This window comes from Trachymyrmex septentrionalis, unplaced genomic scaffold (assembly GCF_001594115.1).
Source record: "Trachymyrmex septentrionalis isolate Tsep2-gDNA-1 unplaced genomic scaffold, Tsep1.0 scaffold88, whole genome shotgun sequence".
Lineage (NCBI taxonomy): Eukaryota > Metazoa > Arthropoda > Insecta > Hymenoptera > Formicidae > Trachymyrmex > Trachymyrmex septentrionalis.
Genome location: NW_017306070.1, coordinates 376,523 through 393,337, shown reverse-complemented (window position 1 = coordinate 393,337; position 16,815 = coordinate 376,523). Strand labels below are relative to the sequence as shown.

General features: G+C 33.5%; 1 protein-coding gene across 6 annotated transcripts in view; it reads right to left on the bottom strand.

The window, feature by feature from the left end:
* Window positions 1–1,801: 1,801 nt before the first annotated feature.
* Window positions 1,802–16,815, bottom strand: part of LOC108755546 (calcium-dependent secretion activator) — a 36,355-nt gene continuing 21,341 nt past the window's right edge. For 4 of the 6 annotated variants that reach the window (XM_018498615.1, XM_018498616.1, XM_018498618.1 and 1 more), the window contains exons 4-15: window positions 15,914–16,405; window positions 15,344–15,750; window positions 14,775–15,239; window positions 10,232–10,591; window positions 8,987–9,232; window positions 7,793–8,093; window positions 6,745–6,901; window positions 6,160–6,611; window positions 5,638–5,796; window positions 4,804–4,920; window positions 3,307–3,545; window positions 2,820–3,024 (exon numbers count right to left, since the gene is read on the bottom strand). In XM_018498615.1, the coding sequence (XP_018354117.1) occupies window positions 2,820–3,024; window positions 3,307–3,545; window positions 4,804–4,920; window positions 5,638–5,796; window positions 6,160–6,611; window positions 6,745–6,901; window positions 7,793–8,093; window positions 8,987–9,232; window positions 10,232–10,591; window positions 14,775–15,239; window positions 15,344–15,750; window positions 15,914–16,405 (3,600 nt within the window). Of the gene's footprint in view, window positions 3,025–3,306; window positions 3,546–4,803; window positions 4,921–5,637; window positions 5,797–6,159; window positions 6,612–6,744; window positions 6,902–7,792; window positions 8,094–8,986; window positions 9,233–10,231; window positions 10,592–14,774; window positions 15,240–15,343; window positions 15,751–15,913; window positions 16,406–16,815 lie in introns of all 6 variants that reach the window. The other 2 variants (XM_018498619.1, XM_018498620.1) reach the window with 2 other exon arrangements.

The following is a 16,815-nucleotide window of genomic DNA, read 5'->3' as shown; positions in this document are numbered from 1 at the left end:
TTATACATTTTATCCCAAATATGAATTTCGGTTGTGAATTAATTTTGTATCTTTGTTAAATTGATTATATATCATTTTCTCGTTTCTTATAATTCATCGTTTTTAAATTATTTTACGTAAATAGCGTAAATACTTCTTAGAATCTGAGGTAGACAGAGAAAGCTCAAAGAGTTTGATATGAATACGATCAGAGAAAAATCTAAGAGAGGTGAGGGCCTTTTTCTTGTAACCGCAAAATGCCCCCGCGCATTACTGCCCTGTAAAGAAGTAGAATTATTGATGTAAATTACACAACAATATTCATTTTTTTTGCGGTGTTCCCGATGGAAATAAATTGCTGAAATCATTGAAATTTCTATCAATTTGATCGATTTTAATAATTTCAGCAATTTCAGCGATTTATTTCCATCAGGAGCACCTCAAAAAATGGATATTGTTGTGTAGTTTACATCCACTTCTGCAGAGGACAATAATGCGCGGGAGCATTTTGCGGCTACAGGAAATAGGTCCCTCTGTTAGGTTTCTCTCTGGTTTTATTAAGATTTGTCTCACGCGTTGAAAAGCAAAAATATACAAACTAATTTAATGGACGAGATTGCTGCAACTCAAAATAGAGTAAGGATTTTTTCAGGGATATACATTTTTCATCCTGCTTCGGTATTATACTTTCGCGTTTGATGCACTTTCAAGAGTTCATATATCATATATGAATGTTATATCGTGAGGTTTTGAAAATATATGCATCTCATAATCGAGAGACAAGGCTTTCTTGCAATATAAACATACATAACACTTGTTTTCTCACAGGACATTAGTAATATCGACGTGTCATTGACGACAATAATGAGAAAAAATAAAGCTCTCTAAAGAAGATATATTCCTTTCATCACGATTAAAATGTAGATTGAAAGTATTTCATCGAATAACTTGTTATCGATTCTCCAAGAGCCACTCTCAATAGCAACTTTCGACAGTAAACTTTTGTAGTAAATACGATCAGAATTGCTCCCAAATTTGTGACCATTTCAAAAAGTTTCACATGTATTAAGAATTACTCTTAAGAATAAAAAAATGTCAAATAAATGCATATAATAATGTGCATTTGGTGCATACTGAAGAATTTTACTTTGCAGAATATGAATAGTCCTCATACAGTTCTTATATAAAAAGAATTCTTCACTTACCGTCGGATAAATAAGAATTTTATAACGTTATCTGTTAAATTAAAAACTGAGTGCGACTCTCGCTATAAAAATTCCTCACTTGCTCGCGTTTACTTTCTGCTTGCAAATAAAGAATCACGATTATAGACCGCGGACGATACGCTAATACATATCGATATTGACTACACATTTATATGCATATTGTAACTTATTGTTAGCTGTAAATTAGCATAAATGTAACATAGATGAAAAATAACGTGCTATTACGACCACTGTTTCTGATGGTGACCATTCGACTACAAATTAGCATGCTTATACGTATATAAATACAGAGATTGGAAGTAATGTATTACTTGTAATGTTGTAATCGCGTTATAAGTTTTTCAATAATAAATGGGTAATGTTACGTTTAAGAAAATTTAAAGAAATTTAAGTTTGACAATAATACGACTAATAATATGTTGAAGAAAGTCGCTTATATCGCTTAAACAGAAATTGTAACAAAAGTACTGAAGAAAATTAAAATTTTTCTTTATTCATATCAAACTTTGATTTGCTTTGATAATAAAACAAAACATTTTTACGAAAATAAACATTAAAATAATGTTTAAATCGAATTTTTTAAAAAAGTATCCTTCGATTTTATATGAGAGATTTTCCGTTCAAGTCGAGCGAATGGTCGTCCAGCAGATAATAGTGGTCGTATCTAATATTGAAAAAGCATTGCCTCGTTGGTTGCAAAATTAATTCGGTAAGCAGCTTTGTCAGTCACGGTTCTCCTTCCGCCCTGCTTTTTCTATATTCCGGGATTTTCCGCGTTTCCACTATCGCGATCCATATCCAAGTAACGTTGCAATCGACCCGAGAATTTTTTCCAGCCTACGCGAAATACAAGCCCGTACTCTTATCCTCCGATAACTAAATCCGCAAAAATAATTCTCACGTACACAGACTAGATAGGAAAATCTGCATTCTGCGTTCTGACAATTCAGCTAATATATATTAACGACGTTAGCCTGTCGCATGCAGACCACGACAGAATATATGAATACCTCATAATTACACGTTGCATATATGCATGTATGTTTATATACATATATCTTTGTAATATGATCAGATCTACGCATTTATACTCTATATCGTACGTATTTCCGTACAATCAGCCTTTCCGAATATATTTCGACTATATTTCCACTATTACCTGAGATTAAACATAAATGATAATCGGTTAATTAAAACGAGCCCACAACGAGTTGGCATAATTCTCAACGCGCGTGTTGTTACGTCTAATATGCATTGTTATCTCAAAAGTTATGACTTCGAAAGTTATGACTAATTAAATATATTAACAATTAGTTTCTTGACTGTGATTAGTCAGTAAGTAATTTTGTAGCTCCGCGCATTGAACGTCGCGGCGAACGGCCGGAACCCTCTCTCTCGAAGAGAAATCTGCTAAACGATAAAAGCCAAACTGATCCGATCGATTGCATCGTTTAATCGTATCATTCGTTTATATGGACAAAATTCTAGATCATCATACTGCCTATAGGGTACTGTCTACGCCTTTAAAAGCCTCCCTGTTCACATCCCCTTATTTAGACAAAGGAGCGTACTAATCGAATGTAAGATTTACTGGCAGAGTGCTAGAAACAATAACTAGAACCAATTGCTGGCTGAGCCGAATTTTGTAGAAAGACCACCGATGCCTTTGCCAAACATACTACCGACTTTGCCAACAACGTTCGATGTGACGTTGCTCAAATTGGCTACGTAATTCGCGTCTTCCGTTATCGTCTCAACGATCGTCACTTTTGTCTTAGGTCTCTCCACCTCGTCATCATTGCCATTCTCTGAAAGCCCTCTGCAATGTAAGAAAAGCTCAATTAACTTGTCTAGTTGTAGCGAAATACTTTCATCTGCTCATTAAAATTTTCCTCATTTTAATTAGCAAAAATTAAATGCAACTGACAATAAATGAGAGTAGAATTGTAAATTCTAATTTTTACACACTTATGTTTTAGAAGGTTAAATAAAAATTTATGACTATAGAAAAAAATAATCTATTTTCACAAAATATATTTTTTAATATTCTCCATTTGTGCAACCTGTTCGTCATTTAATGTTAAAAATTAAAAGATCTTACTCTTCGTTCTGAGCGCTCATGGTTAAGGCACAAGTTGCTTCTTCCGTTTTCATCCTTTTGTCTATAGTCTGATATGTTTTGGTGTTTAGCTTCTCCTCCATGACACCCTGGAGCTCGAAGTCCGAGTAGATCTTCTTCACGATATGAGCTAGGCAGGTACATTGGTACAAATGCAGGCTGTGATCAAGTCTTTCAGACAACCAATTACATAGCATTTGTATCTGCGCCGTGTACCATTGCTACAATGTAAATTAAAATAATTTAACGAAATCTCCTCCAATAACACGAATGTGTCAAAACTGCTCCAATTTCTTTCTAAATGCATAATTGAAGGATTTCTTGCAAAAACTAAATAAGTATATTTTTCAAAAAAATCTAAATTATGGCGCCAAATCAGTTCTTTATCAGTAATATCATATCGTGACCAATTTTCCGGCAAACATCAAATCATCAAAGGAAACGGAAAATGTAAGAGTTTAACAAAGGATGTTTTTGTCAAGAGTAATTTGTAAAATTTTATAAATATAGTGAAAAAATTTTGTATATTTTAAATAATACTTCTTCCTTCACCTTTATTGTTATTAATATTATAAAAAAAGTTAATGTAAAATATTACGGGATAAATAGATGGTAAAGAAAAGATTTCAGTATAATAAATAGGTCTAGAATTTTTATTTCTTTAAATAATTCCTCAAAATATCAATTAAAGTTCAATCACACAATTTTTTTATACTCATGTATCCGGAGAAAAATTATTTATACATTAACAGTTTTACGATGCTGGAGTGACAAAATTGTCGAGATATCGCAGATTGATATAAATATCCGAATTGTCTGAATAGAATCAAAAATTCTCGTTGAGAAGATTGAAATAGACGCAAAATTAGGAAAAAAAGTGTGGTTATGAACTTTATACTAAAATCGAAAAAAAAATTAAAAACCTATATGTTTCAGCTCGTAGAGCTGTCACCAGACGTAGATGATTCGTTAATATTTACAAAATTCTATAACTCTTATGGATAAAATGACATACCACTCGTCGAATTACGTGAACAAACAACACTGAATTTATGAAACCATGATCCGATATAACATTTCCATGCCGTACTTCTGCCGTGTTTTTGTTGTTACTTTTTGATATCAGCACATGCTTGATTTTTGCTATGTTAAATTGTAATTTCTAACCATATTTGTCAGTATAATATGATGATATCACGTTGTGCTCAGTTTTGGTTTAGTTTCTGATGATATATCGTATCAGCATGCAATATTCAAAATTTACTGTTTTTATATGTCAATTTTTAATTCCAAATTAAAAATATCTATACTATTGATATTGATCAAGTTCGGTCGTCATTCCAGCATCCCTTTAAGATGAGAAATCTTTTGTTTTCCGAAACTTTAACTTTTTAGACTTATTTGTGACTTTTATGAAAAACCCTTCAATCACAATTAAATACAGACTTCTTTGCGTACTATTTATAAACTGACTCTTACCTCGAAAAAGGTCAAAATCCACAATTCATCAAGGACTTTGCTGCGAATCTGATCTATACAATTTCTCATAAAATTTACATAAGCTTGTCCCATTTCCTTCCCGCTTCCTGATACCTTCTAAAAAAAACAAATCATAAGACACCGATAAAAATATTCCAATAATTTTTTATACAGGATGCCTGATAATTAAAATTCTCGCATAGGAACAGAATGGATTAAACTGAGTAGAAAATTTCTGTATCATTTTGCATTTTTCGCATTGGTTAACGAGTTATTAATTTATGAAAATTTCCAAATTTATTCAGCCTACCGCCAAATGCAAACGAGCGACCCGAAAGACCCCGATAGGACCGCCCAGAAAGACGCACGTTAGAGTCCCTCCAGTAAGGAGTTAAGTCATAAGAGGTACCGCGATTTCTGATTGGTCAGATTTCGAATCCTTTTAAACGCCGCCATTTGCAGATACTTTCGATGTAGTAGTGAATTTGTGAATTAGTGTGAGCAACTGTTTCATGGTGTAGAAGGCGAACACGGAAAATCGAACTACCAACTGTAAACCATGGTGGAATTATGCTGTTTTCGGCCACCCAGCAATGGCGTCCTTCCGGTCTTAATTCTTACTAGTGGAACTCTAACGCACGTTATTTATAAGCGACATTGGAATTAACGTGCCTAGCGATGGCGAATACGCTAAAAATAGAAGACTTTTCTTCTCAATTCAATCCATTTTGCCTCTATGCGAGAGTTTTATCGTTAATTATTAGACACTGTATATTATTGCTCTCGTGACCATTTGATTTCTCGTTATTTATTATTATTGAGCGAAGCGAGTACCGTAAGACTAAGAATGGAGCCAATAAGGGAACCCTCATCGTAACGAGACAACTTAGAGAGCGTCGCTTCCAATACCGTTATGAGCTTGTTAATCATTCCTTGATTCATTCCCGCTGATGTTTTTTCAATCATGTCGTCAATCTTGGAATGATATTGATGCTAGAAATCACATGGATATTAATAACAATATAAAATATAGGTACCTGCTAAACAATTATTGCTATTTAACGTAGAAAAATTGTTTTACTAACTTTCTTTTATTAACATTAATAATATTTTTGAAACTCTTTTGTAATATATATCCGTATTAGCAATACTTTCTATGTGTAATTTTTACATTAGAATATATCTTAAAAATAAAATCACTAACAATTCAATAAATATGCAATAAGAATACGAAGTGAAATATTAATTAAGTTTGATTAAATCAAACTTTTAGGAATTTTTTTATATTATATATTTACACGAGAAAAAATATTACATTTACAGTTCTACGAAAAATTAATTATCGAATGAACTTACCACATCGACACCATCGACAGTACAAAGCTTAAAACTCTGATTTTTGGCATCCAAAATAACGTTCACCATAGCACACATTTCCGATGGTATAATGTAATCTGTAGAGATGAAAGTCACGCCTTTTTTAAGCCACTGCTGGAAGGCCGCGTCGGTCCTTTGAATGCATGACTCTACCATGTCGCATGCCATCAGTTTTAGTCTCTGCTCAAGATGTTGCCTGAATTCTTGATCAGGCCAGTGTAATCCGCCAATGAATGACTGCAACGCATCTAACTTCCAGAAGAGATCCTCCGACGTGGCGCAACCGTTTCCCTTAATCTCCCACCGTTCTTTCTCAAAGCCTTTATGAATCGATTGAGCGATCGACGTTTCCATAAGATCAACGTAACGTACCACTAATGGCGCGAATGTGTCGCGTAGATGCTGATGGAATCTTCCGTTCTTCAAATTGTCTACGTTCAAATTAAATTTTATGATCATCTATAGAACCCTTAGATCTTAAAACACATTTCTGATATATAAGATAAGAGAAAATAATCAAGCTAAATCCTATCAGTCATAATCTTGGATGAGAATTGAACTCACCATCAGTCTTGAGATAATCATTCATTATCTGGAACAGTGGAAAGCTATCCCATGTGTCTGGTGGTTGTTCTGCCAGTACTTTATCCATGTCGACGGCAAATAACGACCAGAAAATCTCAGCATGCTCCACCATAAGATCGCTAAACCAGGCGAATGCCTGCGGTACAGTGTAGTAGGAGCGGATCGTGAAAATATTGGACATCGCACATATACGGTGGGCATATTTCCTCTAGCTCGGGGTGATGGGGACGCCACCCTGAGCACGGGGCCCTCGAGTACCCAGAAGACACTACTTCTACTTCATAATGTACGTGAGAATATTCGTAAAACTTGTAATGCTAAGCGACAAGCGTTTGCTGCATCTAACATTTCAAAAAATGTAATTATTGAAAACATTGAGAGAGATATCGCAATCGAATGAGACATTTCTCATTTGTAAAAGATATGTGATGGGAGAAGTAAAAGTGAAACTAAAGTTAAACTAAATGCAGCAGCATGTGAAGTGCCAGGATAAACGCAGCAATTAATTATTCAATTCCCTTCATTGAAAAAGTAAAGTTTGTTGAAAATGGACAAACCAGAAAATTTTATATTAATTACAATTCTGATTATTTCAACTAGAATTTTAGTAGATTTAACCAGAAAATTTTCTGGTTAAATTAACAAAACGTGTTTCATGATGTATAGTGTGTGTGTGTGTGCAATTTGAAAAACATAACTTAAAAAAAGTAAAGCATTGCTTTTATCTTTCTACAAGAGCGTGAACGTCTCTCAGCAATGTTGCAATGGGATATCTCACGACGTCCGTAATTCAACGTGAATTATTCTACGTGAAAGCGACCTTCGAGGTGATAATAGAAGCTCTCTATGAAATTGTCTACACGACTCAATTGTCTACCACGACGGCGAGAGGAAATGAGCAGCGAATGCGCGTTTGTCTTCTGAGGAGGTGGCGGACCCTTACCACGGTCCGTATTTCAAGGCATGCTGACCCTCTCTCTCGAGAGCCCCGAGAACCGACACTCAGTTCTAAAAACCCAACTAATACCTCCGAATAATGTTCTTCATTTTGCTGGAGCAGATCGACGCACAGCTCGGCGAGATGTATGAGATCCTCTAGCTTCTTGCTAGGAGGCACGCACACTTCGCCGCTAAGATCATCCTCGATCTTTGCTTCGGCGGATAATTTTGTGTAATTTACCAGTGCCGCCGTTTCTAAGCAGTTCTTTATGAGAGCCTTCACTTCCTCCTGCGGCACGGGTGTCACGCTATCCTTCATAAGAACGCGTTCCAAGAGAGATAGAGCCGCCTTCAATGAGCCTTCCGGACGTCCGAATGGAAAACTGTATCTATCGCGAGAAAGGATATTTGGTGAAGTTTAATCGAATAAAGTAATCTTTTTAGGAAATTATTTGGAAAAATGTATCATATATTTTATCGCGAAGCTAAATATAACAATATTTTGTATTGAATTATTTATAAAATATTAATGAATATTGCAATGAAATCTTAATAAACTGTAATAAAATCTTAATAAAATTTTAATGATTTGTAATAAAATCTTAATAAAATAATACTGAAAGTGGATCAATTAATATAGATTTCAATATGAAATTCAATAATATTTTATCATTATTCATTATAATTCAAGAAAAAACTTCCATCAGGGTACACAGTGTCCATATTGGCATTCTAATAATGGATTTGGACATAGAGATAATCCATAAAACGCATAGCTTCTGTATAGAAAGTACTCGTTGGAAGCCTCGAAAAGGCATTTGATGTTAAGAATATATTCTTTTTAATCGATGTTAATTGATTAGTCAACAATTTTCTCTATTGAGTTAAAAAATGATTTTTCCTTTTCTAAAAAATTTTTTTAAACATACGTGAGTGAAACATTCAGTCGAGGCGGTTCTTCGTGCCTAATATTTCTTGTGAATTTATACAATTTCCAGTTCAAGTTAACTGTGAGCCGATTTTTGTTATTACTTCAGCTTCGGTTTAAAGCTGTGTTTCAAAGTCCGAATATGGCATTTTTTTCACTCACGTATGTTTAATCTCATATCGGTCCATTTTTACTTAAAATTATTTAATTTTTTTAGTTGTGTCACTTTTGAAGTAAAAGAACGATATCATAAAAATTTAATTTTGCAAAACTAAATGTATTAACGCATAAATAATTGTTTGTAAGTTATTTTTTTATATCGCTCAGAGTTCAAAGGAGATTAGAATTGCTTACCTAAAGTTGGTGATTTGGTTTTCGAGAATCTGTCGCAGTCGTTCCTTAATCTCCAGAAATTTATCTTTCTCCTCGTGAGTAATCGAGGTCACGCGATCGGTAGATGTTGTGTTACCATAAACATGACTAGCGCAGAAAGCGAAACTATAGTGCATCAATGTCGGATCTATCATAAGCCCGCGATCGATTCTGTCCAACAGATCATGAAGGTAATAGAGATGCCGAAAGCATCCGCTCACGCCGTACCTACCGTCAGAAAACAGATGTCGAAATCGATATTGCAAACAAAGGTAAAAGAAAAAATAATTGCACTAATACTTTCCAACTTTCTAATCTCTTTTCTTAATAATCCATTATATGGGTCTAAATAAACCCAAGTTAAGCCAAGTTTCAAATAAAAATTGAACGTTTATAAAATAAAAAAAGAGGACTGTAAAAAAGAGTAGCCCAGACAAAGAGTCAATTAAAGGACTTGTTACAATAGTGAGCCCACATTTTGTTAAAACAGAGTAAATAAATTTTGAAGTTAAAATCATTTGTATTTCCCATTACTTTAACTTTAGAGTTCATTTACTTTGTTTTTACAAAATTATACACATAACTCACTGTTACAATAAGCCCTTTCATTTTCACAAATTAAGTTAATTTAGTTAACGTATTTACACGTTTTCATGTATCTTAATGACTATAATTAGTAAGACAAAAATGCGCGAAGAAGCTATGTTAGCTCAGTTTGTAATGAAGATTAATGAGACACGAAAACGTCTGTGACTCGGAAGATAAACTCAATGTTTATACGAATTGTAATATTATGTTTTGTACGTGTTATTTTGATGTCATGTATTCATTCCTAAAGTTGTGCTCACACATTACAAAACACCCTATATATATATATTCATTATTCACAAGTGAATAAATGTTTATTCATCATTAACGAATGGCCATATGAATAAATGTATATTCACAAATCATTCACAAATGGTCGTACAGCAAACACACATTTTTATTCATCATTCGTGTGCAGCTGAGTAATGAGTAAATTTTTATTCAAATAAAAAGATGAATTATGAGTACATTTTTATTTTTTATATGTTTTCATTATTTAGATAAAAAGTTATTGATAGATATATGTATATATAGATAAAAGTTATTGATAGATAAGAATAATATTCCTCTCTGATATGAAATAACTTTGCAAAAAATAGATTAAATTGTTTAAAAAATGATAAGAATAAATGTCATTACCTGGCACAGTATTCATCCAAGACAAAAACTTGACCGGGCGAGAACCAGCCGAGCGAACAGTAAGGATCGTTCAACCTATAGTCCAGCATCGAGTTCTGCAAATACTTGAATAGTCCTGGATGGTCAAACTTGCACGGATCTGCACTGATGTAGTCTTCCATACCGTGCTTCTTCGCGCGGTCGGCATCACCTTGAATCTTACTTATGGTTGAATTTTTGTCAATTACGGAGACCGGCGGGGTAGGCTTGTGCGACTGACCAGTCGCCCGATACATTGCCATCACCCACAAGTGACATTCGTTCTCGTCATCCGAGGCGTATACTATATTATCTCCTTCACGAACTGCGTTGAAGAAATACCTGTCGAACACGCGACACGTGATTGCAAATTGGATGATTGAATATACAACCCTTGCTCGTTAATTGTCTTATCACTACGTCTTGTCACTGATAAAAATTTTACTCATAATTTCTCATAAAAATTTTTCATAATTTCACTTATCAACAATTTGTAATTATGGGAAATTTTTAAAATTTTTAAACATTTTCTGATAATTTTTCCAACAACAAGAAATAAGAAATATAATTCCTCAGAATGATCCAATGAGAAATTTTTCATATGTTTAGATATTTCCTGATTTTTTTCGAACAAAAATAAGAAATATAAAAATTTCTCAGGTGAAAGGGATGTAAGGTGTATCACGTTTCGTGTGAAGTCGTTACAAAATTGCAAATTTTCTGCTTTAAAAACAAATTCTCTGCTTTAAAAACAAATTCTCAGCTTTAAAAACTAGGAAATAGAAAGCTTTTCCTTCGTCACCTACAAAATAAAAATTATATTAGAAAACGTTTTCAAAAAAAAATTTTATTTTTGAAGCAAAAAATTTATTTTTAAACAGAATGTTATTTTTTAAACTATTTTGTTAATAATTTTTTAATAGATAACGAGCGACGGCTAAAACCTGTTAAGGTCACTCAAGGTCAAGGTAACTGGGGAAGGAGGGCTCTCCTAATGTAAACTTTTACCAAGAGATCGTTCTGAGAAATTATAAAATTTCTGATTTTATATTATTAGAAAAAAATATGAGAACATTATTAGAAAATCTGAAAAATTTTCCATAATTTCATACAATTACTTACAGATTGTTGATATGAGACATTATGAGAAAAATTTGGCCAAAATATATACAGATAATAAGAAAGGAAATATTTCCAAATGGATAAGATACAGTTCTCATAATCCCGAGGTCCCACTCTTTTGAAAAAAATTACGTTTTAATTGCGTGATTTCATGATCACAACGTTGTATGATGAAATCACGTAATTTGAAAAATCACATGATATTTATAGAAATAATTTCATCTATCGCATGTGATTTTATATTTGAATTTTAAAGAATTGAATGATAAAAATAGAAGAAAAAAAACACATCATGTGATTTTTCATTTTAAATTACATAATTTTAAAAATCGTACTGATTTGGAACAATCCATTACGTGATTTACATGTTTTAATTACATGATTTCACCATACAACTGTGTGACGTGTTTTTTTTCAATACAGCAGGTTCAAAACACGGTAAGTAAACAAATTAAAATAAAGAATAATATAATATAATATAAAGTTGCAATTAATGTGTAATAAAAATTATCTCTAGGTCTAGATACTCTTAATAAAAATAAATAAATTTAAAAAAACAGGTTTTATATATTATTTTTTTAAATTTTGTTTTCAATGAATTTCTAGGAAAAAATTTGAGAAAAAAATTACTATTAAATTATTATTGATATATGAGAGAAGATATGAGAAATGAAATATTTTATATAAGAAAATACGAAAAAAATACAACATATTTGAAAGGAGAAAATTTTATAAATGATGACAAAATATATAGAAAAAAGCATATATTCTCATTGCATTTGGTAAGTATTTATGAGTATTTATGAGAAAATTATCATTCTATGAGTAAATATGACATATTATCTGAAAAATTATAAGGAATTATGAAACATTTATCGAGAAATCATGAGAAAAATATTTACCAGGTCGATTACATTCAAAATTTATCAGTGAAAAATGTAAAAAAGCCTACCATTAGAGCCTACATCAGCTATTCGGATGCACAAAAATTCTTTATTTTTCGTGTGAATGTAACAAAATAAAATATACATTTCAACCCTCCAATTCGGGTTCTTATCAATATAAAATATAAATCGAAATTACATAAATAACGCAAATTCCAAGTTGATGATTTCCGATAAATTAGTTCGTTCTTTATCCAAATGCCAAATTAGCTATGTAACGAATAGCCCAGTAATTATCAAAAATATTACATTATACAATAATATAAAACTTACATAAAGTAAAACCGAAGTCATATGCATTGCGTCACTACGTAGAATCACATCGCTCATCAGATTGTCAGATTTGCTGCGTAGGCATTAAAAAAAAACACGAAACGAAAATTAGAGAATTATTAAAATCATTTGTCTGAATCTTGATTATATCAACTTATATGTAAGCGTTTTCTCGTGATTCGACGTAAAGGTCTTACGGTGTCTACAGTCAGAGATATAATGAAAATCAAAATAATAAATGTAGTTATGAAAATAATAATACAAATAAGAATAAAAGAAGATAATAAATATCAACGTCACAATTCATATATAGTGGGTTCAGAGAATATGTATTAATCTGTAAATTCAAACTCTGTTACAATACTTTATATGGATCACTTCTAATATCTTGACATTATTAAACGAAGAAATAGTACTTAATAAAAGATTGATTTCGGAAGCGATCCATATAAAGCAAGAGTTTGAATTTACAGAAAGATACGTATTCTTTGGACCTATACATGAATTTGTTTACTGAATTTGTGACGTTGATATTACTCTCTTTTGTTCTTAGTTTTATTTTTATTTTAATAACTACTCGACTTTATTATTTTGACTCTGATTGTATCTCTGACTGTCGACACCACAAGTTCTTTACGGGAAGCCGTGAGAAAACGCTTACGTGTAAGTGGATATAATAGAAAATTCAGACAATTGATTTTAATAATTCTCTAATTTTCGTTTCGTGTTTCTTTTGAATGACTACACAGCAAATCTGACAATCTAATGAGCAATGTGATTGTATGTAGTAACACAATGCATATGACTTCGGTTTTACTTTATGTAAGTTTTATGTTATTATTGTATAATGTAATATTTTTGATAATTATTGGGCTATTCGTTACATAGCTAATTTGGCATTTGGATAAAGGAGAACGAATTTGTCGGAAATCATCAACTTGGAATTTGCGTTATTTATGTAATTTTGATTTATATTTTATATTGATAAGGACCCGAATTATTGGGTTGAAACATACATATATTTTATTTGTTTTGTTACATTCACACGAAAAATAAAGAATTTCTGTGCATCCGAATAGTTGATATAATGGGTTTTTTTACATTTTTCACTGATAGATTCTTTCGAGCCTCATATATATTTGATTAAAAATTTACGTGTAAAAATTAAATTTTAATGTGTCAAACTAATCGAAAGCTAATTACTTTCAAAATATTAGGTGCTAATCTATTTTTTACTACAAAATCAACTTAAAAATAACTTAGAATTAAAGTACTTAAATAGAAATTTATTTAATTATTATAGAATTATATAAAACGTCTAATAGCATGGTTTTGTAATACTAAAACAAATTTAATTAAATCTTTACTACTAAAAATAAAAATTAATTAATGTCTGACGAACAATTATAACAGGCAACCTTATGAATCTGTGCAACTACGAGCTGCTGCAGCAGGGATTAGGTAAGATAAATGTCCCAATAGCCGGACATTTAAGCGTAGGTTGTCATAAATAATAGGTTTTTAATATAAATATTTGTGTTCATTTTAAAATTCAAGACCCCCTTAAGCAAGGAGAAATTATTTGAATCCACTTATATAACAATTATTTATTAAAATATTTAAATAAGTAATAGAATGCGTTAATGTACCAATGGACAGCCGGTCGGACACGACGTAATTGTCCTAGTGTTCGATCACAATTAGAAAATTAGTATATTGATGGGATATATTAATATAAATAGATGTTTAATGACAAAAAAGACAATTAATTCAAATTGATCTTTAAGGTAAAAAGCATTTGAGACTAATATTAATTTAAATAAATAAAGTTTTATGTAACTATCCGGATATAGGTGCTGTACGGTCCCAGAAAGAGAGAGAAAGAGAGAGAGAGAGAGAGAGAGAGAGAGAAAGGAGAGTGACTGGACATGTACCTATATCCGGACATTTACACAACACTTTATGTATTTAAGTTAATATGTATTAGTCTCAAATACGCTTTTTAAAACGTAATATTATAATTTAATTGTAATCTTTAAATGCAATTAAATTATAATACAGTAATAAAAAAAACATTTGAGATTAATAATAATAAATTTTGTGTAAGTGTCCAGGTATAGGTATGTGTCCGGTCACTGGGACGTTTACCTTTTTTCTCAACCTTTTTTCAAGGGAGAAAAATTTACCTTCCTCCCTCCAAATCCATGCCGACCATGAGATTAGCGGAAACGGCCTCGATATAGTCCACTGTATAGCCATCGAGCTGCATCATTTCCGACGGCTCGCTTTTCTTTTCTTTGTACGAGCACATCGCAAATGTGTACTGCGAGACCTGGACCAACACAAAGTACCGCTTCTTCCACTTTTTCCACACGGACTTGCCCATCGCGTAAAGGTAGCCGCAGTGCTTCATGTTAAGCGGCTTGTCCATACGGCAGGCGATCTTCATACGTAGATCCTGATCGGCGCAGTTCTTGGGTACGTTCATGCGGTGCCACTCGGGCACTTTGCATGACAGTGGGGTAGGCCGTAGGATCACCTTGCCTAGCTCCTTATCGTCGAGCGCAAGCATCGCTGGATTTTCGGTGTACAATCTGACCTTGACCACTGGCAGCGGGTGCATTGTCGTAAAGTCACCCTGAGTGTCCCACCTATAAATAGGACCCATGGACGAGAATGATGCGGTCGGTTCTGACCTCCCATGGACATATCGCGATCGGGGTCGACCGATCGTCGATTGTCTTTCTTTACTCACATAGGCTTGGAGGCCTCAGCCTGATCGGTCTGCAGCTTCTCGCCGCCCTCCACTTCCATAGTGCAATAAACTATTCTATCAGGTGCTAGGCTTTTGAGGCCCTTGACCTCCATTACGACTACTTCCAGCTGGAAGGTCAGGCCGACGTCCATTTTCGTCAGCTGGGGATCGGAATCGGCGGAGTCGCCCTCCAATTTAGCGAGGGAACCCTGGCCGCGGCAGCGGGAGCGCTCACCACGATGGTTGTAGCGCTTCAGCTTCTGCAGCCCGTATTTGCTGTCTATCGAACCTTTGGAGACTGGTAACGACTCCAAATTAGTCATTAGCAGGTTGATAGACACCTTCTGCTCCTCGATGTAGAGCGACTCCATCTCTTTCAGAAGAAATCTAGGCAAGAGCTTGCGATTCTAGGGATAAAGAAGGAATGTCGGTGTTCTATTCAGGAACAAGTAGAAGCAATCGAAGGAATATCAGCAGATTGAAAGAACATCTCCATGACCAAAATAAAACAGCAATAAAGTAAAATAAACGCTTAAAAACGTAAAAAAGAAAAAGCGATTGTCACGATACCTTCTCCATCTCGTTGACTTTCTGTACGCGACCGTCCAGCTCCCTCCTGATGGCGGCAGCCTGTTCATCGGCTGAGTCCAACAGGAGGGCGTTGAACAGAAGCTGGTGCTCGAACTTCTTGATGCCGAGTATCTGTTGAAACATGTCGTACAGCTGCTCCTTCGACAGTATCAGCTCCGAGTTCAAAGACTGCTGTTGCATCCTGGAAGGCCGTTTAGTTTCTTCGTCACCAGTACCTTTCAAAATACAATCAAATTTGGCCAACCAAGACGTAAGCACAGTCTCTTTGCTCAATCCGTCGATTTCCGGGAGGCTCCGAACACGCTTCTCAATGTTCTTCTTGAATACCTCGCGGAAGTCGCTCTGGGAGCATCCACCGCTCTGCACCATTTGTATCACTCGGTCTGACTTGAGGAACACGTCGTAGTAATTTTGTATGGCATTATGGAATGCCTCGTCGGCCATGATCTGCGTTTCGCCCTTCAAAAAACTCTGCAAATCGAGTACGTTATAATGAATACGTTATAAATTCTTTTTTTTTTCACGTAGCATAAATTGTAACATAAATATTAGTTCTAAATTTTATGTCGTATTCCTCCTTTTTATTGATATGTAAAGCAATTTGCTGAATAGAACTACATATCGAACATTTTTTCTAGACTCATCATATTTGTGCATATTAATTATAATATTATAATTTTAAATAAAGAAATAAGAAAATAATACTTCCGAAATTGTACTTCCGAATGAGATCCTTGCGAGCTGAAACTTTATAGGCGATATTGTTACAACATATTTATTATATTTTAATCATACATTGTAACATAATGATAATGTAATAATATTGTTCAGGATCGCGTTTGAGTTTAAGGCAATTGAATCTATCATATATTAAAATCATA